General features: G+C 48.0%; 1 protein-coding gene across 1 annotated transcript in view; it reads right to left on the reverse strand.

Annotated features, from left to right (window-relative positions):
- PPP2CB (protein phosphatase 2 catalytic subunit beta) overlaps positions 1–25125 on the reverse strand; it is a 100275-nt gene that overhangs the window by 21116 nt on the left and 54034 nt on the right. Inside the window, exons 3-4 of the mRNA XM_082247833.1 lie at positions 24106–24279; positions 8274–8363 (exon numbers count right to left, since the gene is read on the reverse strand). Of these exons, the coding sequence (XP_082103959.1) occupies positions 8274–8363; positions 24106–24279 (264 nt within the window). The remainder of the gene's footprint in view (positions 1–8273; positions 8364–24105; positions 24280–25125) is intronic.

Here is a 25125-nt window from a genome sequence, read left to right on the forward strand (position 1 = left end):
AATGGGCTATGTGGCGGCCGACCCTGTGGAGACCCTCTGCATCTAGATTATCCAGTCCGTCACCCAGTCCGGCAGTTGAATGCAGATTCTCACAGGAACAAAATAAAGATAGAAAAAGTTAAATTTAAAAAGGAAAAAGTTAAAATTTAAAAAGAGATCCCAGCAAGGAACTAGATCCTTACTCCTGACGTAGACCAACTTTGTCCTGCCTAGTGTCCTACTCCTGTAGGGGGGGGCAGTATAACCCAATGGTAAAGAAGATGAGCCGTGTCCGTCAATGAACTAAAGAGAAACAAAGTTTGTGCCTCTCCTTTCTGTCTAGCAGAGTGGCCCAAGTGAAAGAAGAAATTGATGATGGATCACCAAGCTGCTGGCTTGAGCCTTCTTAGGCAGACGAGGGAAGTCATTCATGAAATGATGGATATAGCTGCTACCTTTAGATAATTAGGCATTAGGTGGAGCAAAGGGAACATCTTTATCTAGTTGTTATACAATTACATAGAGTAGCAAGCAACTGGAAAACTGTAGCATTAGAGGGAATCTTTTCGGGCAAACATCTTAACTATGGCAATACGCCAATAGAAGACACCCAAAAGGGAGGGAGGAGCAGTGTCCTCAATGAGCTACTGGAGAGACACTTTATGGATAGTACAAAAAAAGGAATGTTGATTTGGATGTAAATTCTTGCTTGTACAGGACTTATATCCCTACACCCCCGAGTTATTTGCTGCTACCTTCAGGTGATCAGACACTGGCAAAAATGGATTTTTGTAAGATCTTACCGTAAAATCCTTTTCTCTTAAGCTCATTGACAGACTTAGTCCTCCTCGATTAATATCAACTCGGGTTATACTGCCCTCTACAGGAGTAGGACTAGACAGGAAAGAAAACGTTCTGGCCACACCTTAGGGGCAGTCCCAGAGGGTATATCCTCTCTCTCTCTGCTACAGCAAATCAGTTATGTCACAAAGCAGTGTTTAGAGAATTTAACCCAACCCAACTCAAAAACAGAGGGGCGGGTACTACGTCGGTCAATGAGCTTAAGAGAAAAGGATTTTACGGTAAGATCTTACAAAAATCCATTTTTCTCTGTCGCTCATTGACAGACGTAGTCCTCCTTGATTAATATCAACTCGGGACGTCCCAAAGCAGTGCCACAAATCAGGGGTGGGAAAATGGAAATCAAAATCCAATCTAGAAGGCCCAACCGGTGCCAACTAGAAGTTTTAAAGGCTCATCAATCAAAGGATGAGACTCAACTGAAAATCCAACGGAAAAAACCCTCGAGGTAGACCACCGGTCTCCTCAAACTGTGGCCTGCAAAACCTTGCGGCCAAAAGAGGCATCTGACGATGCAATCACATCAACTTTATAAAATTTTGTAAAGGTATGCACCGACGACCAGGTAGCCGCCTTGCAAACCTGGACCACTGACGCCTGATGGCGGTAGGCCCAGGAAGTACTGAGCGCTCGAGTGGAGTGCGCCTTAACAGGGAACGGAGGATTCCGACCCTTAATAGAATAAGCCTGTACCACCGTCTGTCTAATCCATCTGGAGATAGTCGCGGCAGATGCAGGCAACCCCTTTCTGGGGCCATCTGTGATCACAAAAAGTGAATCCGTTTTACGGAACGATTCCGTAGTCTTCAGGTATACCCTGATTGCCCGAACTACATCCAAGGAATGCAACGCACATTCCCGAGGATGATTGGGCTTAGGACACAAGGAAGGTAGTACAATATCTTCATTCAGATGAAAATCTGAAACCACCTTAGGGAGAAAGGATGGCTTCGGATGAAGAACTACCTTATCCCTATGAACCACTAGATATGGGGAATGGCATGATAATGCAGCCAGTTCTGACACCCTGCGTGCAGAAGTGATAGCCACCAAGAAGGCCACCTTCTGGGATAATGCAAGCAAGGGAATCTCCCTGATATTTTCAAAGGGAGGTTTCTGCAGAACCGACAAAACCAAATTAAGATCCCAGGGCGGTTAGGGCGCGCGCACTGGCGGAGCCAAGTGCCGCACCCCCTGGATGAAATTCCGCACCAAGGAATGAGTAGCCAGAGGCTTCTGAAAGAAGATTGCTAATGCTGAAACCTGACCCTTGATAGTGCTCAAGGATAGTTTCTGCTCAACCAGCTTTTGCAGAAAAGCCAAAATTCGGGTCACCAAATAGGTACGTGGGGGAAATCACAAAGATTCACACCACGCTATACAAGTCTTCCATGTGCGATAATAGACTTTGCTGGAAGTCGCTTTCCTTGCTTTAATTAGAGTAGGAATAACTGAAGCTGACAATCCTCTGTCCTTCAGTACCTGGGTCTCAATGGCCAGGCCGTTAAAACCAGCGACTGTAAAGCACGATGGAAGATCGGTCCTTGAGACCGCAGATCCTCCCTGAGAGGAAGTCTCCAAGGAGCGTCCGCGACTAGCCTGCCCAAGTCGGCGTACCCGGCTTGACGAGGCCACCCCGGAATTTCCAGGATAACTGAAGTTCCCTCCACCTCTATCCTGCGGAGAAATCTCAGCAGCAACTTGAGAGGGGGGGGGGGGGGAGACATATGGTGGCGGATACTGCCCCTACGGGCCGTTCAGCGCATCTGCTGCGTCCGCTACAGGATCGAGGTCGCGCGTTGCCAACCTCCGCGCCTTCCTGTTGAGTCGATATGCCAACAGATCCACCTCCGGGATGCTCTAATGAAGACACAGATAGTGAAATCCTTGGTGATCGACCTAAGTCATCACCATGATATTGTCTGACTGGATCCGAACCGGGCTGCCCTAGAGCTGCTTGGTCCAGGCAATCCGACAAAGTCTGATCGCTCTCGGTTCCCACACATTTATCAGAAACTTGATTCCTATCAGAAGTGATGACTTCTCCTGGTTGAGCATTAGAGACCGAAGTCACCGGACCAGAGACTCCTTGGTACGCTCGCTCAACCAGATCAGATTCCTGAAGGGAACTGGGAATGATCTTTGGAAAAGGTAAAGAAAATGATCTGCTCAGGGAACGGGAGCTACCGCTCCCTGTAGCATATAAACGCTGGAAGGGAAGAATCGCACCGGTAGCAGTGATCGACACTTGATCTTGTATCCTGATCGTATGATCTCCTGAACCCTTTAATGTTTGTGAAACTAAACCAATGGCAACCACTGGTCTAAAGGATGACCCTATCAGGGAAAAAAACAGTGCGGGATTCCGCTTCCACTTTCCGATCCACCGGATCCTTGAAGGACGGAGCGTCCTCCAACGGGATAACAGTGGCTTTATTTAGTCTGGAAATCGGTGGATCCACCACTGGTGGTACCGTCCATTTTTTAATAAGGGATTCTTCAAACTGATAGCGTCTAGCAATGCGTTTGGAAATAGTAAGGATTCATTTCGGATGATCCCATTCCTCTTTAATCTTATTACCAAAACATTTGGGTAAAGGAAAAACCTTCGCCGTCTTGGTAGGCTTACTAGTACCAAAGGGAATTTCCATCTCGGTTACCTCTGCCGGTATGACCTCAAGTCTTAAGGTTTCCCGGACAGACAACTAGTGCGTCCACCAATGCTTCTTCTTGTGCTATGGCGGAGGTAGAACCGTCCTCCTCACTATCTGAGGGAACATTACCTGAGACAACAGCCCCTGCAGAGGGACCTGCAGCTGCAATGACCATCTCAGAATCTGAATCTTAAGTATCAGATGAAATAGGGGTAGGCGGGGGACGCTTTCTTGACCCCCGTCCCTGACAGGCCATCTCCACCCGGGATACCAAAGACTCCAAAACTGCTGTAAATGCATCAATACTCTGTGAGGCACTGGAGGGTCCTGCGGCCACCTCAAGGGGATCAGGTGGGGATACATGTGCGGTAGGGTCCATGATTATACAAGACACTTGCCAGAAAAAATTAATTGTAATTAAAAAAAAAAAAAAAAAAATAAAACTTTTTTTTCTTCTAGTCCCCCAGCGCAGCAGCGCCCCTCAGTGTTACCTGCTTTTGGACCCCTACAGAGAGAGAGAGAGAGACCCCAATGCTCACCACCTGATGCTCAGAAGTTTCTATACAACCAGCTTCCAGCACTGTCTGTTACAGACAGGAAGTCTTTGGCTTGCTTTCCCGGGTAAAGGAGGCGGCTCCGCCCCTTTACACGTCTTCCGGCGCCTCCCAATTGCTCCTCGAGGTGTTTGGTCACCTCAAACATGGCCGCCCCCATGCTAGAGACACGAGGCTACGCCAAAATGGCGGCCCCGTGCGATCTGCGGGAAAATGGCGGCGGCCTGTGGAGGATAGCGGCCCTCGGCCTGTGCGGCCTGCGGGAGGTAGCCCTCGGCCTGCGGGAGGTGGCCCTCGGCCTGTGCGGCCTGCGGGAGGTGGCCCTCGGCCTGTGCGGCCTGCGGGAGGTGGCCCTCGGCCTGTGCGGCCTGCGGGAGGTGGCCCTCGGCCTGTGCGGCCTGCGGGAGGTGGCCCTCGGCCTGTGCGGCCTGCGGGAGGTGGCCCTCGGCCTGTGCGGCCTGCGGGAGGTGGCCCTCGGCCTGTGCGGCCTGCGGGAGGTGGCCCTCGGCCTGTGCGGCCTGCGGGAGGTGGCCCTCGGCCTGTGCGGCCTGCGGGAGGTGGCCCTCGGCCTGTGCGGCCTGCGGGAGGTGGCCCTCGGCCTGTGCGGCCTGCGGGAGGTGGCCCTCGGCCTGTGCGGCCTGCGGGAGGTGGCCCTCGGCCTGTGCGGCCTGCGGGAGGTGGCCCTCGGCCTGTGCGGCCTGCGGGAGGTGGCCCTCGGCCTGTGCGGCCTGCGGGAGGTGGCCCTCGGCCTGTGCGGCCTGCGGGAGGTGGCCCTCGGCCTGTGCGGCCTGCGGGAGGTGGCCCTCGGCCTGAGCGGCCTGCGGGAGGTGGCCCTCGGCCTGAGCGGCCTGCGGGAGGTGGCCCTCGGCCTGTGCGGCCTGCGGGAGGTGGCCCTCGGCCTGTGCGGCCTGCGGGAGGTGGCCCTCGGCCTGTGCGGCCTGCGGGAGGTGGCCCTCGGCCTGTGCGGCCTGCGGGAGGTGGCCCTCGGCCTGTGCGGCCTGCGGGAGGTGGCCCTCGGCCTGTGCGGCCTGCGGGAGGTGGCCCTCGGCCTGTGCGGCCTGCGGGAGGTGGCCCTCGGCCTGTGCGGCCTGCGGGAGGTGGCCCTCGGCCTGTGCGGCCTGCGGGAGGTGGCCCTCGGCCTGTGCGGCCTGCGGGAGGTGGCCCTCGGCCTGTGCGGCCTGCGGGAGGTGGCCCTCGGCCTGTGCGGCCTGCGGGAGGTGGCCCGCGGCCTGTGCGGCCTGCGGGAGGTGGCCCGCGGCCTGCGGGAGGTGGCCCTCGGCCTGTGCGGCCTGCGGGAGGTGGCCCTCGGCCTGTGCGGCCTGCGGGAGGTGGCCCTCGGCCTGTGCGGCCTGCGGGAGGTGGCCCTCGGCCTGTGCGGCCTGCGGGAGGTGGCCCTCGGCCTGTGCGGCCTGCGGGAGGTGGCCCTCGGCCTGTGCGGCCTGCGGGAGGTAGCCCTCGGCCTGTGCGGCCTGCGGGAGTGTGTGCTCGGCCTGTGCGGCCTGCGGGAGGTAGTCCTCGGCCTGTGAGGCCTGCGGCAGGCTGTGCGGCCTGCGAAGGTGACTGGCTTTATGGAAGGATGGCGACCTGCGGATGCGGTAATCCAGGCATAGGCATCGGCCTGTATTATGTCAGGTAAGATGCCTCTATACCTTAATAGTAATGCCTTTTAGCAGTCTGCCACTGATTTCAGTATCTCCCTTATAGTGTCATATAGTGACTATAGATAGTCAGCTCCCAAACCAAGCCTCTTTTTTTTTTTTTTAAGAGGGGGATTAATGACACCTATTAGGATCACGTCCATCCATCCCAGAGAGGGGCCCGCGTCCACTAACAAACCCGACAGGGGGAGAGGGGGAACATTTTACTCACCATACCGGAACCAGGCGGGCGCCAACTCCTGACAGAACCCCTCTCCACCGGAGTGGGGTGGGCTGTCGACCAATGTGGACGCCGTGACTCCGTTGGTCATTGGCGTCCAGGCGAGACGTTTAACTCGCAGGGTCAGTCCCCGTCCAGTGGAACTATGTCGCGGCCGACCCAGCGCGGAGCTATGGCCTGCACGCGCTTGTAGGCTGAACTGGGGTGACCACTGGATCTCAACATCCAGCCCGTCGCCCAGTTTCAGCGTACTTGCTTGAAGATCTCACAGGAACACTGGAGAAGAAAAGCTGCCTAAAAAAGTATTTCTAAAAAATCTTGCCAGGACCAAAGATCCCAGCAAGGAACTTAGGTCCTTACTCCTAACTAGACAGAAAAAAACTGATTTGCTGTAGCAGAGAGAGAGGATATACCCTCTGGGACTGCCCCTAAGGTGTGGCCAGAACGTTTTCTTTCCTATCTAGTCCTACTCCTGTAGAGGGCAGTATAACCCGAGTTGATATTAATCAAGGAGGACTACGTCTGTCAATGAGCAACAGAGAAAAATATTTGCCAAGGCCACCCACAGAGCATACCAATATAACCCAACCCACTTTGTGAGGCTCCAATTTTTTTCTTTAGCATGCAATAGGAAGTGATTAGTGGAGGGACCAGTGTCCTGCACTGCAATCCAGGATACCAAATTTACAAGTCACAATTATTATATTCATACAGTACAGGAGGACTTTAATTCACAGACCATGGGATGTACCCAAGCAAAAACAAACACTGTCAACAGGACCACAAGAAACAAAAAGGCTTAAAGAGTCTGAAAAAATACTCGGATAGCAGCTTAACAAGCCTTGTGGCCTAAAGTTCACATCAGCTGAGATTAACACCCACCTGGAAGAACATGGAAAATGTGTGAGGGACCAGTTGGTGGCCTTACAAATCTAGGATACAGACGCTTGATGCTGAAACACCCAAGAGACACCAACAGCTCTGGTTGAATGGGCTGTGATGGGAAAGGGTGAAATTTATGGGCGCAGACCTGGAAATTGGTAGTCTGATCAACCTGGCAAGGATGGAGAGGGAAGCTGGGTGTCCCACTGGGAGGACCTCAAGTTAGAACAAGTCTCAGTCTTGCAAGCAGACTAAAAGACCTAACTACATCCAAAATATGTAAGGCAATTTCCTTATGTTTTGGGACAGGACAGAATGAAGGAAGCCCAAAGGCAAATACCTTGTCATGTTTTGGGGCAAGGGGAAGGAGGCACATCAGGTGGGAAAAAAAAAAAAGACCTTAGATAAAAGGAATGTTTTGGCTTTAAATCCACATGGTCATTGTGCAAAACAAGAAAAGGCTCTTTACCTAAGGAATACCTCTAATCAGTTCAAAGAGAGACTGAAGAGCAGAGAGCACTATGTTGAGATTTCAAGGTGACACAGATGGTCCAATTGGAGAAATTAGATGAGCATACTACATGCAGAAGAGTTGTGGGATTATTATTTGTTCCAGGTCTTGGAAATGGACTGAAGGAGTCTGGAGTAAAACTAGGCACAGGCAACTGCCTCGAAGGAAGTCACCATGAGTCCAAGAACCCTCATGCAGAAGCGAATTAAAGGCTGTCCTCATGACCTGAGGGTCTGAGAACTTTACCTTAGGGAGGCAGATTTTAGTAGTGCCGAGTCCAAGATTGGACCCAGGTACTCCAGACAGTGTAAGGGCTGGGGAGCAGACTTTGGAAAGTTGAAAGCCAAAGGCTTGAAGGGGGTTGCCCACATTTAAACCTGTTTAGAAGAATCGGAGTCATTCAAGGTATCTTAGCTGCACCTGGACAAAAAATAGCATTCCCTCTAAATGCAGATATACTGAACACCCCTAAAAGCAGGAAAAACTACAATATGAATTATACAATTTAAAATCAGTACTTGCATTTAGAAAAGTCCTATAAATTCATTATTTTAAACTCATGCTTGCCATACACTGTACGAAAAATCGTTCAAACTAATTTTCAAAAAACGAACATTGAGCTGAGTAATGACTGATACATCGTTCAATGGACATAAATGAATCAATTTTTGTATATACTTAGTGCAAACAATTTGGACGAGAAACCTACTAACCTTTCAATTTATTGTTCGCTCAGCAGAAAACTTCCAAACTTGTATCTTTTTTTGTCTCCAAAAAGTCACAACCGATTACAGGTTTGTGCCCATTACCTGGCTGAAAAATGAATGAACTGTCCAAATGACAGATTTTCAGCTGATTTTTTGTATAGTGTATGGCCAGCATTAGTATGTTTTCCAAAATTCTAATGTTTTGCAAGAGACTTTAATATACTTGTAAAGTCACCAAAATAAATACCTCATGGGGAACTTCTTGTAAGCGATCCAAAGCACGGATGTGATCCAATGTATCAATAGATGGGGAGAGCCCTCCATGGAGACAGAAGATCTGAAATGAAATATATTTTATACAATAGTTTATTTTTAAATATGGCATCTTTCGATTTTAAATGGAAATTGAAACGCTGGTTTGAGAAAAAAAAAAAGAAAGAAGAGGGGCATAAAATTCCTACAGTTTTACACAGCAATATTAGTCACGGAATAAAATGAACCAATATTAGAATCCAGAAGGCATTATAAGCTGGCTGTTTTTAGTTTCTTACATATTAGTCTAATAGCACCCACACTAGTGTGGGAAGTAGAAGTTGTTCCTAAGCATCTTGCTGAAAACTCAGGGTCTGCATAGAACATAAATCGAGCTTCATTTAGATTGTGAAAATATCTGGCCAGACAATCTCTGCGATTCCATGACACCTTTCCCTAAATAGTTAAAAAAAAAAAAAAAAAACACAACACACCATTTTTTTTTGTTAATTACTTGACAAGCAAAACTGAACATATACTATTAATGCAAAACAAAGTAGTCTTGGTGTGGCCCAGGTAACTACTGTACACACCAGACAGCAGTTGTTGCTTTTGCCATTTGGAAACTGGACACTGACAGAATTTCTATTACTGCCTTCCTTGTGTATTCTGCAGACACTGCATCAGTACTGTTCAAAGGGGGGATCACATGTCTTTTGCAAAACAAAATCTGGCATTCTTTAATTTGCTACAGGAGAGCAACTTCAGTGAAATGTTCTCTGTGCACAACTATTTTTACTTCCTCATTCCTATCATCTTTTGTCAACTGTTTTGCTTCACAAAATCTGACAATTTACCATTTAAAAAAAAAAAATCCTATTCCTTCTGTACTTGAAGGTATCCTGCTAGGACAGCACTACAAATGACCCAATACTACAGTCTAGTCTTGGTTCACTTACCTAGGCCAGTGCAACACACAATCAGCACAGGACAAATTTAACGAAGCAAGCATTCACTGGAATTCATTTTGCAGCCTGAATCTTGTTCCATGCAAGCTGTTTCCCGACCCAACTATTTTTTTTCATTGTGCTGTTTGAGGAAGCATGGATATACATGGATATTTTTCTTTGCTAGTAAAGCCTAACCTGAGCAACCTCAAGTGTTTATATACTGCTTCAAGCAGCTTTTAACACCATTCAGGTCCTGTCCAGGCTTGATTTTATATGTGCATTCCTTTGAAACTGCTGTAAGTGTAATCTTGTACATTTTATAATAAAAGTACTACGGTTTTACACTATGGCGAATATATTGTTTCTTTTATGGGGAATTACATTGTTTTAACTGCGGAGGTGGACGCATGGATACTAATCTATAGGATTACCTATCTGTAGTTCCCAGGTACCCAAGAGGCCCCGGCATGGTTATGCCACAGGTGTTGACTAGGCCTGCTGAATATAATCGCCGAATCGATGCACCTCGATGCCACCCTTTGCGATTCTGCATCGATTCGGGGGGATTGAAAAATCGATTACCTAATAACGTTAGTTCCGGGGGGCGGGGACAGAAGTGACATGGCGGCGCTGGCGCTTTATGAGCTGTTGGCGGCGGCGGCCGGGCTTGTGGACCACGGAGCTCCTCCTTCGCGGCGCAGGAGAGGAGGAGAGCGGAGCCATCAGTGCTCTCTGGCCCCGGGCCCACTTAACACACTGCTGCCGACCGCCCGCTCTGACAGCCCGGCCGCCCGGAGTCGCGGCCTTCCCAGCCGGAGAGCCCAAAAGAGTTGATGGCAACGCACGCCGCTCGGTACACTTCTGGTAGCGGTGCAGTTCTCGGCAGACAGCCTGAGTTGACCGCAGGGGAGCGAGGAGGCCCTGCTTTCCACTTGTACCGTGCACTGCACGAGTCCGAGCTCCAAATTCCCGACATGAGGCTCATTACCCAGGACCTGTCAGAGCCCTACTCCATACACCTACCGCTACTTCACCCACAACTGGCTGCAGCTCTGCTTCCTGGTAAGTCGGGGCACTACAGGGCCCAGCATTACTCCTTACCAGGGCCTGCTATAATACAACTAGGGGCACTACAGAGCCCAGCATTCCTCCTTACCAGGGCCTTTTATACTATAACTAGGGGGACTACTACAGACTCTGTAGTCCCCCTAGTTGTAGTATAACAGGCCCTGGTAAGCAGTAATGCTGGGCTCTGTAGTGCCCCTAGTTGTAGTAAAGTAGGCCCTGGTAAGGAGGAATGCTGGGCTCTGTAGTCCCCCTAGTTGTAGTACAGTAGGCCCTGGTAAGTAGGAATGCTGGGCTCTGTAGTCCCCCTAGTTGTAGTACAGTAGACCCTGGTAAGGAGGAATGCTGGGCTCTGTAGACGTGATGCATCGCGGAATCGAATCGCGACCCTAATAATCGTAATGGCATTGAAACGTGAGGTAAGTGAAGATGCGCAGCCCTAGTGTTTACCATATCAGGTCTCCTCGTTATGGTAAGAGGCCATCTTATCCTGGTGGAGGAGTTTCACTCTTGGTGGTGGTGTTAGCCACACTTTTGTGGGAAGAATTACATTGGTGGATAATCTTCACTTCACTGGTCTTGTACATCGACGTGTGTATGGACATTTTTCACTATATAAAACGTATTGAATCTCACACTTTTGTTATAAATATTTTTTTTAGGGCAACTTTTTTTTTTATCTTTATTGCATATTTGTGTTCGTTTCACATATTGTTGCTGCTACTTATTGTAAGCGCAGTTATTTTTCTGTTAAAAAATAAGCAGTGCTTGGTTTCCTCCAGACATGACACTTGCCATTTAGGTTAGGTTCTCGGTCACCTCCCTGACTAAGGCCCTTCTCCCCCAATTGCTTAGTTTGGCCAGGCAGCACATTTTAGGAAGGGTCCTGGTGGCTCCAAACTTCTTCCATTTATGGATGATGAAGGCTCATTGGGACCTTCAAAGCTGCAGAAAGTGTTCTGTACCCTACCCCAGATCTGTGCCTTGGTACAATCCTGTCTCTGAGGTCTACAGACAATTCCTTGGACTTCATGGCTTGGTTTGTGCTCTGACATGCACTGTTAACTGTGGGACCTTATATAGACAGGTGTATTGGACAAATCATGTCCAATCAACTAAAATTTACCACAGTCGGCCTTAAATCACGTTGTAGAAACATCTCAAGGATGGATCAGTGGAAACTGGATGCACCTGAGCCCGATTTCAAGTACCATGGCAAAGGCTGTAACATAACAAAATGTGGAAAAAGTGAAGCGCTATGAATACTTTCCAGATGCACTGTATAAACTCTTAAGCTGCATTCACAGCTTAGCAACGTGATGTGTTGCACTTCTCGCGACAGCCCATTGACAAACAGGTTGCCTGTCAAAGCTTAAGTACCATTTTTGGCACCGAGCCAAAGCGCGTTTGGCAAAACACATTGTGTTGAAACAGTGCAACAAAACACACAACTGCTAAAATAATACAAAAAAATGTGCTTTCTGCCTTTCCATGTTGCTAAAATATGAATGCAGCCTTACCACTGCTTTTTCTTTCCCTGTGCCTTTAGGGCCCGTTCACCTGGCTCACGGAGCGCATTACATGCAATTTTCATCTCATTCATGTGAATGGGCTGAAATCCCACCAAAAGTAGTGCACTACTTTTAAAAACAGAATCTGATGCAGGTAAACACACTGCATTTGCAATCTGCATATTGGGGGGGGGGGGCTCATTAGGATTACACTGAAACCCGAAGCAGATTGCACACCCATTGCGTTCTGGTGTGAACGGGTCCTTAAGAGTTGTCAAACACATCCAAGTTAGTGTAAACTTTGCCTGTGTGTACATTAAGTTTACCTGCACCATAAAATGTAAACCGCAACATATCTGCAGACCAAGCTAAAATATAGGTTGGGTATTACAGATGTGTATTTTGAATTTCTCAACTGGCTGTCTGGAAAAAACATTAATGATTAGAGCTTGGCTAAACCTGTGCAGGGGTGGTCATCCCGCACCATTTTGTAATGTTTCGCTGCTGTGATTACATGAGTGCAATGCAGCAGAGACAATACCATTTGTGGCTCCAGGTTGCAATAAACAGGTATGTGTAAAGGTTCTCATTTATCTAAGACCTAGAATAATTAGCGGTGGTTAGTCCATTCAAATGAACTTGGGTTGTAATGCCAAATGTGTCTTTACACATGAACTAAAAATTGCAGACCCTAAATTTTCATGTTCACTAAAGCTTGTACTTACTTTAGAGTTTTTTTTTTTTTTATTTTGACCCACGAATTGTCCTAGCTGAAACTGACTAGGTGTTACTCCCTCAAATAAGCCCAAGGCCCACAGTCTCCGATGCACATCTGAGAAATACTGGGGTATGTCTCCTACACTTATTTGAATGAAGGACATTACTTCAATGAGTGGTGAAGCATCATCACTATTACAGAACAACTCCAGTAGAATGCGACTAAAAACTACTAGCTATACAAGTATGTAAAGAAGGTGCTTTACACTACTGCTCTCAGTCCTGGTTGGTTTGCAGAACACAAATGCAGGTTAGGGACTGCCCTAAAGCTGAACTCCAGGTATGGATTTTATTGCATAGTTACACTGACCTGGCTTGGACCAAAGCAAGTTTGCATTGGCCATAGCTGTAGAACCGATGTGGAAGCATAAAGTTGCTTTAGTATTCACCACAGCCCTTAAGGTCCCAATCTGAGCAGCTCCCCTGTCTACTAGTAGCCACAGTGCTGATTACTTGGCATGGCCGCCATTAACAGAAAGCCTTGCATTTTTCTCAATGAATAAAAGGCGTTCTCTGAACGTTGTGAAGAGGCAGAGAAGTGCCAAGATCATCTCCACCCCATCAGAGAACACTTTGCATTTATTGAGAAAAATGCATTTTGTGAATGGCGGGATAGAGGATCACTGTAGCAGTGTTGATTAGTCCTCTAGGTATATTCTATGCATACATACAGTTGTGCTCACAAGTTTACATACCCTAGCAGAATTTAGGATTTCTTGGCCATTTTTCAAAGAATATGAATGATAACACAAAAACCTTTCACTCATGATTAGTGTTTGGCTGAAGCCATTATCAATTGTGTTTACTCTTTAAATCACAAGGACAACAGAAACTACCCAAATTACCCTGATCAAAAAAGTTTACACACCCTGGTGATTTTGACCTGATAACATGTACACAAGTTGACACAAAGGGGTTTGTGTGTGTGTGTGTGTGTGTGTATTAAAAGGTCAATGAGTTTCCGGACTCCTGACAGACCCTTGCATCTTTCATACAGTGCTGCACTGATGTTTCTGGATTCTGAGTCATGGGGAAAGCAAAATAATTGTCAAAAGGATCTGTGGGAAAAGGTAGTTGAACTGTATAAAACAGGAAAGGGATATAAAAAGATATCCAAGGAATGGAGAATGCCAATTAGTGTTCAAACTTCTCAAGAAGTGGAAAATGAGCGATTCTGTTGACACCAAACCACAGTCAGGTAGACCAAATAAAATTTCACCGGGGCGTGGCCAGATGGCAGATTGAGTAGCACACTAATTTCTAAGCTCCGGGATTCCTCTTCCCATCCTGCTGTTTCTCCTGCACCGATCGCTCCCCGACGGACCTCATCTGCCTCCCTGGGACATCGCGCACCCGACACTTACCTGCTATGGTGAAGATGGGTCCTCCTAAGCCGGCTACATCGACCGGAGTGATGGATCGCTTCCTCAGCCAACATGGCGCCTGTGACCTGCCTGGCTCTTCAGCTGCTGCGGCCTCCTCACTCCCGCCTGGAACGCAGATGGACTTCCCTAGCTCCCTGTCGCCCGACCTCCCTGATACCCTGGGTTCTCCCGCTTGTGAAGAGGGGGCTGTGTTCTCCCCCGAAGACTGAGGTGAGCTGTCACTCTCCCCTGCTGAACCCACGCTGGGTCAGATTATGTCTGTTATACAGGACTGCAAGGCCACGCTTACAGCACAGATAGAGACCATTCATGTTGACTTTTCCTTGCTGAAAGAAGATGTACAGAACCTCAGTGAGCGCGCTGGGGCTGCTGAGGAACGCATTAGCTCTGTGGAAGATACTCCAACTCCACTTACTGCCACTGTGCGGGAAACTTCCAGCGAGCTGGCAGCACTTCGTGCCAAGGTTGACGATCTTGAAAATAGATCCCGCCGCAACAACTTGCGCTTTGTGGGCTTATCTGAACACTCTGAGGGAGCTGCTCCAGAACAATTTCTCCTTTCCTGGCTGCGACAGACCCTGGGCCCGGACGTTATCCCTCCTGCCTTTATTATTGAGCGGGCCCATCGCACCCCTCCTCGCCCTGCGGGAGCCCCTCCATGCTCCGTGATCGCTCGCATTCTCCACTTTCAAGACAAGGTGGCTATACTGAGGGCTGCCCGCCTGAAGGGTGAACTGCATTACAATAGTCAAGGTTGGTTATCCGTATCTTTCCTGATTTTTCGGCGCATGTTCAGAAACAGCGGGCCTACTTTACATCTGTCAAGGCCAGGCTTTGGGATCATGAGATTCAATATTCCATGTTTCCAGCCAAGCTTAAGATCAACCCATGCTAATAAGATTGTTTTCTTCACCAATGGAGGCTTCCACCTGGCTGAATGACACATTTGGGGGTTCACAGAGCTCCAGATGGCGTTAATCCTTCCACTCTACCCTGCTGCAGTGCCACTTCTACCTTCCTGCATACCTGATCCAGCCGCCCGGCATGCTCATCTCCCTGTTTTGCAGATCCTGTCCTATGGACGCCTTGTTTGTGCTGCTTAACCCTCTCTTCGACCACTTTCCATTGTCGGCTGTGTCCCCCTTCCTTGTTTTTGTGGGTAACCACCTCATCCTCATCTTACTGTCCCTGGAGGAACCAGTGCTAACCTTGATCCTTCTCTGCGATGACTGTTCTCCCTTCCCTGAAGAGGACCGCGTGGAACACCTGGTCTCCCCCACTTTTTCACCCCTCCTCTTCCCTCCCCCCCCCCCCTCTACTTATTTTTGTACCATTTTACATTGTTTTGTCGTTTGCTGGTGCTCCTGTTGTGTCTCCCCCGTTGTGGCATTATGCTTGCTGAGGCATGCCGGACGCCTTGTAGGTGTCGGGTATTCCTTTCTCTACTATGGTTATTGTCAATATGTCTGATCGTTTAACAATTGTCTCCTGGAATGTCAGGGGGCTAAATTCTCCCCACAAGCAGTCCCTGGTCTTCTCCTTCCTTAAAAAGTATAGGCCCTATATCATTTGTTTACAAGAAACCCATCTGATTGCCCCTAAAAACAGTTGGCGCTGAAGAGAGCCTGGATTGCCAGGTCTTTCCACGCCTTTCACACCTCTCACTCCAGAGGAGTCTGTATTCTTCTGGCCAAATCTCTTCCTGCTGAGATTTCCGGGTTCGGACGGACCCTGAGGGCAGGTATGTCCTCTTGTCCCTGCAAGTTGCGAGTTCTGTCTTGAATGTTCTGTCTTGAATTTGGTCAGTTTGTACATTCCCCCGCAAATCTCACCTGAGCTACTTACTAAACTCACCTCCTATGTCCTTGATCTCCCAGCGGGGCCTGTTCTGTATATAGGCAACTATAATGCTGTCGTTGACCCTGCTTTGGACCGATTGCGGGGGGAGGGACAGGGTGTTTCAGTCGCTGTTAGAATGGCTTCAAGTGTATGACCTAACTGATGTATGGAGATGGAGGCATCCTGATGTCAAACAGTTCACGTGTCATTCTGATTCTTCTCGGACCATGTCCCGCATTGATATAGCATTTGCCCCCTCTCCTACTCTTCCATTTATAGTCGGGGCGTCCATTCTCCCTAGAGGGGTTCGGATCATGCCACGCTGATAGTGGAAATGTCCCTGCTGCCTGCTTCCGGCCCTCGGCTGTGGCGGTTGAATGCTCACTGGTTGGCTGACCCGACTGTTCTTGGTGCCTGCGCTAAAAGGCATTGCGGAGTATTGGGCTACCAACTTGTCCACTTCGACTCTCACAGTGTGGAAGGCATTTAAACCGTCTGCCCGAGATGTCTTTATGTCCATCACTGGCATTCTCAGGAAAAATAATAAAATTTGTACGGAGGAGCTTGAGACTGCCATGCTGCGGGCAGAAGCGGATTATTCTGACTGTCCCACCTCTCACATACTCATTGGCTTCATGCTCGTAGGGCTTATGAACTTTTGTTTATTGGATCTTGCGCAGAAACGCATGTTGTATACTTCACAGGAACTGTTTGAACATGGTAACAAAGCAGGACACCTGCTGGCCTATCTGGCCTGTCCAGAGCCTTCCCCCACATCTGTCCCACAAATTCGTCTTTCTCCGACGGAGGTGGTGGACGCTCCTCATGCCATTCTGGATGCCTTAGTCTCCCTCTTTACTCAATTGTATACCTCTACTGCTTACTAGGATGATGACTCACTGTCTGGTTATCTGGCTGGTGTCTCTCTCCCCGCATTGCCTGCCCAGTGTAGTGAGGACTTGGAAGCACCTCTGACGCTGGAAGAAATAGAGCTGGCCATAGGACAACTCCCTCCACACAAAACCCCTGGCCCGGATGAGTTTCCCCCTGAATGGTATCGCATCTTTAAACATGTCATGAGCCCCCACCTCCTGCACACCTTTGAGGCGGGTGTTCTCCCCCCCCCTCTATGCGTGAGGCCTTTATTGTCCTTATCCTGAAACCTCGCAAGGATCCCCTAGAGTGTGACTCTTATAGACCCATCTCCTTGATTAACGTGGATGTGAAGATACTTGCTAAAGTCCTTGCCAATCGACTGAATAAAATAATTCCCTCCCTGATTAAGGACGACCAGGGTGGTTTCCTCCCTGGCCGTTCGACCCGTATGAATATCCGTAGGCACTTCCAAAATTTGCAATATCCCCACACCCACTCTGCCACCCGAGTAATTGTTTTTCTGGACACTTGTAAGGCCTTTGACAGCGTGGAGGGGCCTTACTTGTTTCCCGTGTGCTACAACTGTATGGTTTTGGGCTCCGACTGGATCCGGCTTCTGTACACCGCCCTGGTAGCTGGGATTACAGTGAATGCCTTGTCTCTCCGCAGTTCTCTATCTCCAGGGGTACACGCCAGGGTTGCCCCCTGTTCCCTCTCCTCATTCAACAACTTCAACAGCGTACTGTCCAATGGATGGACCTTCCCCTAAACTTGATAGGTAGGGTTAATATGATTAAAATGATCTTACTGAAAATCTTATAGGTTTTGGTCAATGCCCCCTGCAAAGTCCCTTTAAACGCCTGGAGTCCTCTGCACCTCATTTTTATGGCATAAACGGTCTTCTAAAATAGCCCTAGCCACTTTGAAGTTGCCCACCCATTTGGATGGACTTGCCTTCCCTGACTTTTATCTTTATTACTTAGCATCTCAACTGGCACTGATACATGATTGGCTACACCCTCTCTCTCACAACGCCTGCACTACTACTGAGGCAGCTGTTGTCGCTTCACTGGAGTCCCTGCACAATATTGTGTATCGTAGACGAGTCCCATCGTGCCCGGGTACCTCGATGTTGCAAACTACTTCATCCCTTTTTCAAAACGGTGGTCAGACACTTCTCTGCAAGAAGCTTAAACCTCTTCTCCCAATAACCCACTTTGGCACAACCCTATGCTCCCTGAACATCCCTTCTGGATTGCTAGGGGTGTCAGGTACCTCAATCATTTATGCGATGCCCGGGGGTTTCGTTGCTTCGGGAGTTTCGTTGCTTCCTTCTTCCTCCTGGTTTTGCTATCTCCAGCCCAGACATGCTCTGCAGGCCGATTTTGTCTCCCTTACGACCCCTCTGCACATGGCTGCCCTGGAGAAGTTGCTTAGAGTCCCTGCCACTAAATTAATCACTCAGTATTTTTCCTTCTTGAGTGCTGATTCCAGCCCTGGATTTGTGAGAGCACAGGCTCGCTGGTTAGCCCTTGGCATGGAGCTTGCCGAGGATGACTGGACTGAGTTTTCCGAAACCTATCACAAATCCGTTCTACAATCCAATGACCGACTTATTCAGGTAAAAAACTGTTGCATCACAGCCACCTTACCCCCTTTAGAAATGCATAAATTGGGTCTGTGCCCCACTCCTGACTGCTTTCGGGGTTGTGGGGAACCTGCTGACTTTCACTGTTTTTGGTCCTGCCTGCTGGGGTCTATTTTTTGGTCCGAGATTGACTCCTTTCTGTCCTCTGCCCTTGTTATCCCTAATATTTTACATCCCAAGAACTGTTTGCTGGGTGTATTTGGGGACCTGCCGGCCTCTAGACACACGAAGCGACTGCTTTGCATACTTTATTTTTATGCCAGAAAGACTATCCTACTCAGCTGGAAGGGGCCCACGGGACCCGCTGTGGCCACTTGGCTCCAGTTGATTAACGGCTGCCTTCCTCTGTATAAACTGACATTTGAACTGCGGGGTCATCCTCACTTATTTGATAAACTATGGGGCAGATGGATATCCAGTCCCCTTACTGTGACTCCTTTGGGAGTGGGGGACTGATCCTCCTTATTGGCCTTCCATTTGAGTATATTGCCCTCTGACTAGTCATGACTGTTCTTGTGTGTACAATTCCTTCTGTAGCTTATGTACTTGTACGAATATGAGTTCTTCTTACTGTATCTATTAATGCAGATTATATTCTTGATTTGTGATGGGGAAGGTGACCCGGGAGAGCCAGCACCAATACTTGTACCCGCGCGGTCAATTGTGACTGAGGGTTTTTTCTTGTTTACTTAGTACTGTTAAGTGTTTTTTTTTTTTTCCGTGTTTTGAAATTTAATAAAAATATTGTTTTAAAAAAAAAAAAAAAAACTAAATTTCAGCCACAACTGCCAGGAAAATTGTTTGGGAAGCAAAGAAATACCCACAAATAACTTCAGGTGAAATGCAGGACTCTCTGAAAACATGTGGTGTGGCTGTTTCAAGATGCGCAAAAAGGAGGCATTTGAAGGAAGATTGGCTGCTTGGTCGAGTCGCTAGAAGATAGCCATTACTACGCAAATGCCACAAAATATCCGGCTTACAATAAGCCAAACAGCTCAGAGACAAGCCTCAAACCTTCTGGCACAAAGTCATTTGGAGTGAGGAGACCAAAACTGAGCTTAAATAAACCATTTAACCATAAATGCTACATTTGGAGAGGAGTCAACAAGGCCTATGATGAAAGTTACACCATACCATTCCAACTGTGAAACACGGTTGTGGATCGCTGATGTTTTGGGGGGGGGTGTGAGCTACAAAGGCACAGGAAAGTTGGTCAGAAGTGGCAAGATGAATGCAGTATGTTATAGAAATACTGGAGGAAAATTTGCATTCATCCGCTAGGGAGCTGCGCATGGGACTTACTTGGACATTCCAACATAACAATGATCCTAAACACAAGGCCAAGTCAACATTGGCTACAGCAGAATAAAGCGAAGGTTCTTGAGTGGCCATCTCAGTCGACTGACCTAAATATCATTAAGCCACTCTGGGGAGATCTCAAAACGTGCAGTTCATGCAAGACAGCCCAAGAATTTACAGGAACTGGAGGGCTTTTTGTCAGGAAGAATGGGCAGCTTTATCATCTGAGAAGATAAAGACAAATACCACAAAAGACTTCAAGCTGTCATTGATGTTAAAAGGGGCAATACACGGTATTAGGAACCGGGGGTTTGTAAACCTTTGATCAGGGTCATTTGGGTAGTTTGTTTTCATTATGATTTAAAAAGAGTAAACACAGTTGATTGATAATAAATGGCTCAGCCAAACACTAACCACAAGTGAAAGAAAATTGTGTGTCATCCTTCATATTGTCTGAAAAATGGCCAAGAAATCATAAATTGTCAGGGTATGTAAACTTATGAGCACAACTGTACACGGTTCCAAGCTAAACCTATGAAAGTATGTTATAACCACTTAAAGACCAGGCCTTTTCTGGCACTCTTGGTTTATTGTAACAAGCAAGGGTGAACACCAAGTGACTCCCACCACGAAATGTACGCTTTCCACGTACAATGGTAGATCTAAGTAGACTTGCTAGCTTCCAGTAGAGTAGGGATCACCGACCCAGACAAACCTTTATCCTTCAGCACCTGGCTTTCAACAGCCAAGCAGTCAAAGCCAGCGACTGTAAAGCAGGATGGAAGATTGACCCTTGGGACAGCAGATCCTCCCTAGAGGTAGTCTACAAGGGGCGTTGCGACCAGCCGCACCAGGTCAGTGTACCAAGACAGGAGAGGCCAATCTGAAGCCACTAGAATGACCGGTATTCCTCGATCCTGCACAGGAGTCTCGGCAGAAGCTTGAGAGGGAAGGAACAAGTCAGATACTGGCCCCAGAGGGTCACCAGCACATCTGACATCCACTAGAGGATCCCGTGACCGTGCCACAAACCTTTGCACCTTCCTGTTGAGCCGAGACACCAACAGATCTACCTCGAGGTGCCCCACCAGAGACACAGCTGATTAAACGTCTCCAGATGAAGGGACCACTATCCTTGGTCCAAAGCCTGCCGACATAATCCGCCTGCCAATTTTCCACCCCTGGAACGTGTACGGCAGAGAGGGCCGGAACGAAACGTTCCCACCGAAGACTGCCAGCTACCTTCAGAGCTGCCAATACACTTCTTATTCCAGACTGGTGATTGACATAAGCCACAGCCTTGGCATTGTCAGATTGGATTCACACCGAACACCCCTGAAGGCAAACCAGCCAGTGATTCAGGCACAGAGTGATTCAGCATCGGCTCAGCGTTCCAAGACATTGATCGGGAGTCTGGATTCTTCCAGTGTCAAAACTCAGAGCGGAGTTCCAACCCAGGACACCTCCCCAGGCGGACACCAGATAAGAGACCCTTTCGTTTCCCCACTCAGGAGGATGTGATTGTCCAGAGACTTGGGACACTTGTCCCATTTGGCCAAGATCTCCCTTTGCAGGGACCTCGTAAAGAACTCTGCAAACGGGACCGCCTCGAAGGTAGAAACCATCAGGCCCAGCACCCTCATGCAAGTCCAGAGGGACAACCACCCGCTGGACAGCAGAGATGAATTGTAGCATGCAACTTCTAGAGTTAGTCACGAGGAAAGAACACTTTGGCTAGAGCAGAGTCCAGACTCAGACCCAGATAGTCCAGTTTTGTGGACAGAACCAGAGCAGACGTCTGAAAATTCAGAAGCAAGCCGAAATCCCTCAGAGTCCCTATAGGTATATCTATGTTGTCCATCAGAGCAGTAAGAGACTCTGATCGCAAGAGAAGGTCATCTAGGTAGCCCAACACTGCTATCCCTCACTGATGTTAACCCTGGTGCTGGCATTAATACACCTTAGAGAGACCCGAGGAGCAAAGGCAAAAACTAAAGGTAACGCTACAAACTCAATGCTCTTCTCCCATGGCAAAACAGAGGAATCATTGGTGACAGACACATATTGGACTGTGTAAGTAAGCGTCCTTGATCTCGATAGAGGCAAGGAAATCCCCCTGATGCAAGATGCCACCACCGTGCGAATAGACTCCATTCTGAACTTCTGTACCTCTACAAAGCAGTTCAAGGCCTTGAGATCCAGAATTGGATGCACCTTGCCTTCTTTCTTTGGGACCATGAACAGGTTTGAATAAAATCCCTGAAAACGTTCCGAAGTTGGATCAGAACAATCACCCCTTAAAGCAACAGGTCTTGCAATGCCCCAAAGAGGGCTTGAAAGCAGTCCAGGGACAGATGCATATTGGAAGGAAAGAACCTTTCCAGAGGGTAAGAATGAAATTCGATCTTGTAGCTGGACCATATCACTTCGTGGGCCCATTTGCTTTGCACAAAGGAAGTCCACGGGTCTGGAAACCAGCGAAGATACCCCCCCCCCACACCAGCCACATCTTGATGCAGAAGGAGCCTTGTTTGCCGGTCTGGAGAAACCCACTTTGGACTAGCCAGACCAAGGTCGCTTGGATCCTCCTGAAGAGGCCTTTAAAAGCTCTAAACCTTGTCACTAGACCCTGAGGGACAAAAAAAAAAAAAAAAAAAACTTTCTGCGAGTCGAGAAGGATGGGCCACGTCTGCGATGAGGTTCCTTACCCTAACTAGCCTGCGGAAGAAAGGTGCTTTTCCCCCGTGAGACTCTTAATGAGGTTATCCAGGGTAGCTCCAAACAGGCTATCTCCTTGAAAAGGAAGATCAGTTAAGGCTTTTTTAGAGGTCTGGTCAGCAGATCAACATTTGAGCCACAAAAACACGCCTAAAGACCTCTAGGGACGTTTTAGGCGTTCCCACTCTTTTGCAACAAATCTGTCAAAATAGGCAGAAAACTGAAAGACCTTCACCGCTCTACACGGTCTGAGTAACAAGGGGCACCGGTGCCTCAGACGCAGCTTCAGCTGTTTCCTCCATTTTTCAAGTCTCACGCACAGACACAATCAGTGCGTCCACCAGTGCCTTTTCACGCGCAGCTACAGGAGTGGAGGAATCAGCCTCACTATCTGAGAACTCGGGCACGTGGCTGCAGACCCCTCAGGGCGTACCCCTTCGAGGCAGCCATATCAGATTCAAGATCTGAGGAGACAGATGAAGCAGAGGACCCGGGACAAAAACTACTCCAGGACCGCCGTCATCCATATGTATATCCATTGTGGTACCATGTTACATTGTACACTATTCTCTTTGTCATAAATGTATGTTTATAATAGGTTTCATGTTTTTAATGTGATCTATTAAATGTTACACTTTTATATTATTGATCTCTCCAGTGTTCACCTTGCCCTTAAAGTCCCACCACACAGGGGGGATTCTTCTGTTTTATGCAGGACGGCCATCAGTGCATCAATGGATAGTTGGGCCCCGCAGGCTCTGATAGGGGATCAGGGGGGAAAATGTGCTCCAAAGACTCCATGGGGAATAAGGTTACACCACTAAAGTGTAAAGAAATACTGCCAAGGGACACCCAAACCGCGCTGGTAATACTACCCGGTAACCAGCAACAGAGCAACCCAGGAACCTGAAGCAGAGAGAGGGAGAGGACCCACCAGACTCACCACCCCACCAGGCAGTCACCAGCAGTACCAGGATCAAAGCACTCCACGTGCGGCATCCAGGAAGGAAAGAGGCCCAGGAATTAGCACCAGGGGATAAGTAGGGGCTCCCACAGCTAAAATGGACGCTCAGAAGGCTCCACAGTAATGGCCACCATTCATTTCAATGCCGGACTACAATAAACATGGCGGCCAGCCTATACAGAAAATGGGCTACCACAAAATGGCAGCTCCATGAGGCTCCCAGGGACCCAGGTGGGCCCAGACAAGACAGGGCAAGAAGGGGGGGGGGGGAGGGGGTTGTGGCAGGAAGCGGAAGCACTGGTTGGTCGTTGGGGAAAGTCCCCTTCCGCTGCTTGTAAAAACTAATCCAGCAGCTAGACGCTAGGATTGCTTTTAGGAGAGGGTCCACTGCCGGCACTGGGATGATGCCTGCAGCTGGTATAACCACTTGAAATCCAGCGTTGTACGGGTACGTCGTTGGTCAGCTTTAACCCTGAATTTCTGGAACTGCAGGTATGAACAAAGTCAATGACAAGTATTAACGTTAGGTCAGACAACTAGCAGAAAGATAAATATTTCTCTAAGAATTTTTTTTAAAAACAAGCCAAACAACAGGTTCAAGCATTCCAAAAAAAAAACAGTGGGTAGGTTAGGGGTTACTGACCACTTTCAATCAACAGAATTGCTTTTTATTTTATTAGTTATTAACTAAAATCAGAAGAACTGCTGCCACACAAAAATGTATTAAACATTTTTTTACATTAAGGGAAAAAAAAAAAAAACCTAAGCTAAAATACACTTCGACAATAAACATACCTGTCCATCAACTAAAGCCGTCAAAGGTAAGTAGTCGAATAGATCTGTAAAATATTTCCATACATTTGCATTTCCATACTTTCGTAGGCACTCATCATAAAAACCATAAACTTGAGTGATTTGTCGAGACTCATGATTCCCTCTCAATATTGTGATGCGCTCTGGGTAACGAACCTAAAAGGAAGAAAAAGATGTTTTCAGAATATACAGTAAAATACGTTCCAAAAGTTTGACCTTGAGGATGTCAATGTGAAAAAAGATCCACTTTGAATCCAGAAAATGTAAAGTTGAAAATAGATGCAAAATACTGTACAATTAAAATGACACTAAATTATAACCTTATTCTCCTAAAACAAATCTATACACATCCATTACTTTATGACTTTGTAATATATTTTTAATTTGTTTCTTAGTGTATTTGTCTGCCTCCTGTGTGAGCTGACCTGTAAGGGCCCGAGTAGAGGAGTGCTTTTTGCAGAGGAGATGGTCCAGATTTCTGTTAAAGTGGCTTTCCTAAGAGTGCAATAGCTGAAGGATAAGGGAAGAACCTGGGGGCCACGGATAGACCAAAAAGAAAAGACAAACACTGGAAGTGCTGCTCGTCCTCTGTGAATTGCAGGAACTGCTGATGAAGGGGAAACATGGAAATATGTAAATACGCAATATCTTCTGAGAAGCAGATTTGACTGCATGATGTAAAGAGAATGCGTGAACCAAAAGGAACACTACAAGTCCAGGTAGCAGAGAAGGTCAATAGATGTCCCGCTACTTGTAGAAATGGGGGCATCTCTGCACTGCGAGGAGGAGGACTTGGTACAAGATTTGTCTGGCTTACCAAGGAACAGATTTAAGTGGATAACAGGGTCTAGGAAAGTGGAAGGAAAGGAAGTGGACAATTTTGCAGCACGCTACTTAGTTTTACTAGGTAAGAGGGCACTCTGTCTGTGACTTTTATTAAAAAAAAAGGTGTCTAGTGACTCTCCAAAGAGTTTTTTTTTTTGATTAAAACAAGTCCTTTTC

Source organism: Pelophylax lessonae (genome assembly GCF_965119305.1).
Source record: "Pelophylax lessonae genome assembly, chromosome: 1".
NCBI lineage: Eukaryota > Metazoa > Chordata > Amphibia > Anura > Ranidae > Pelophylax > Pelophylax lessonae.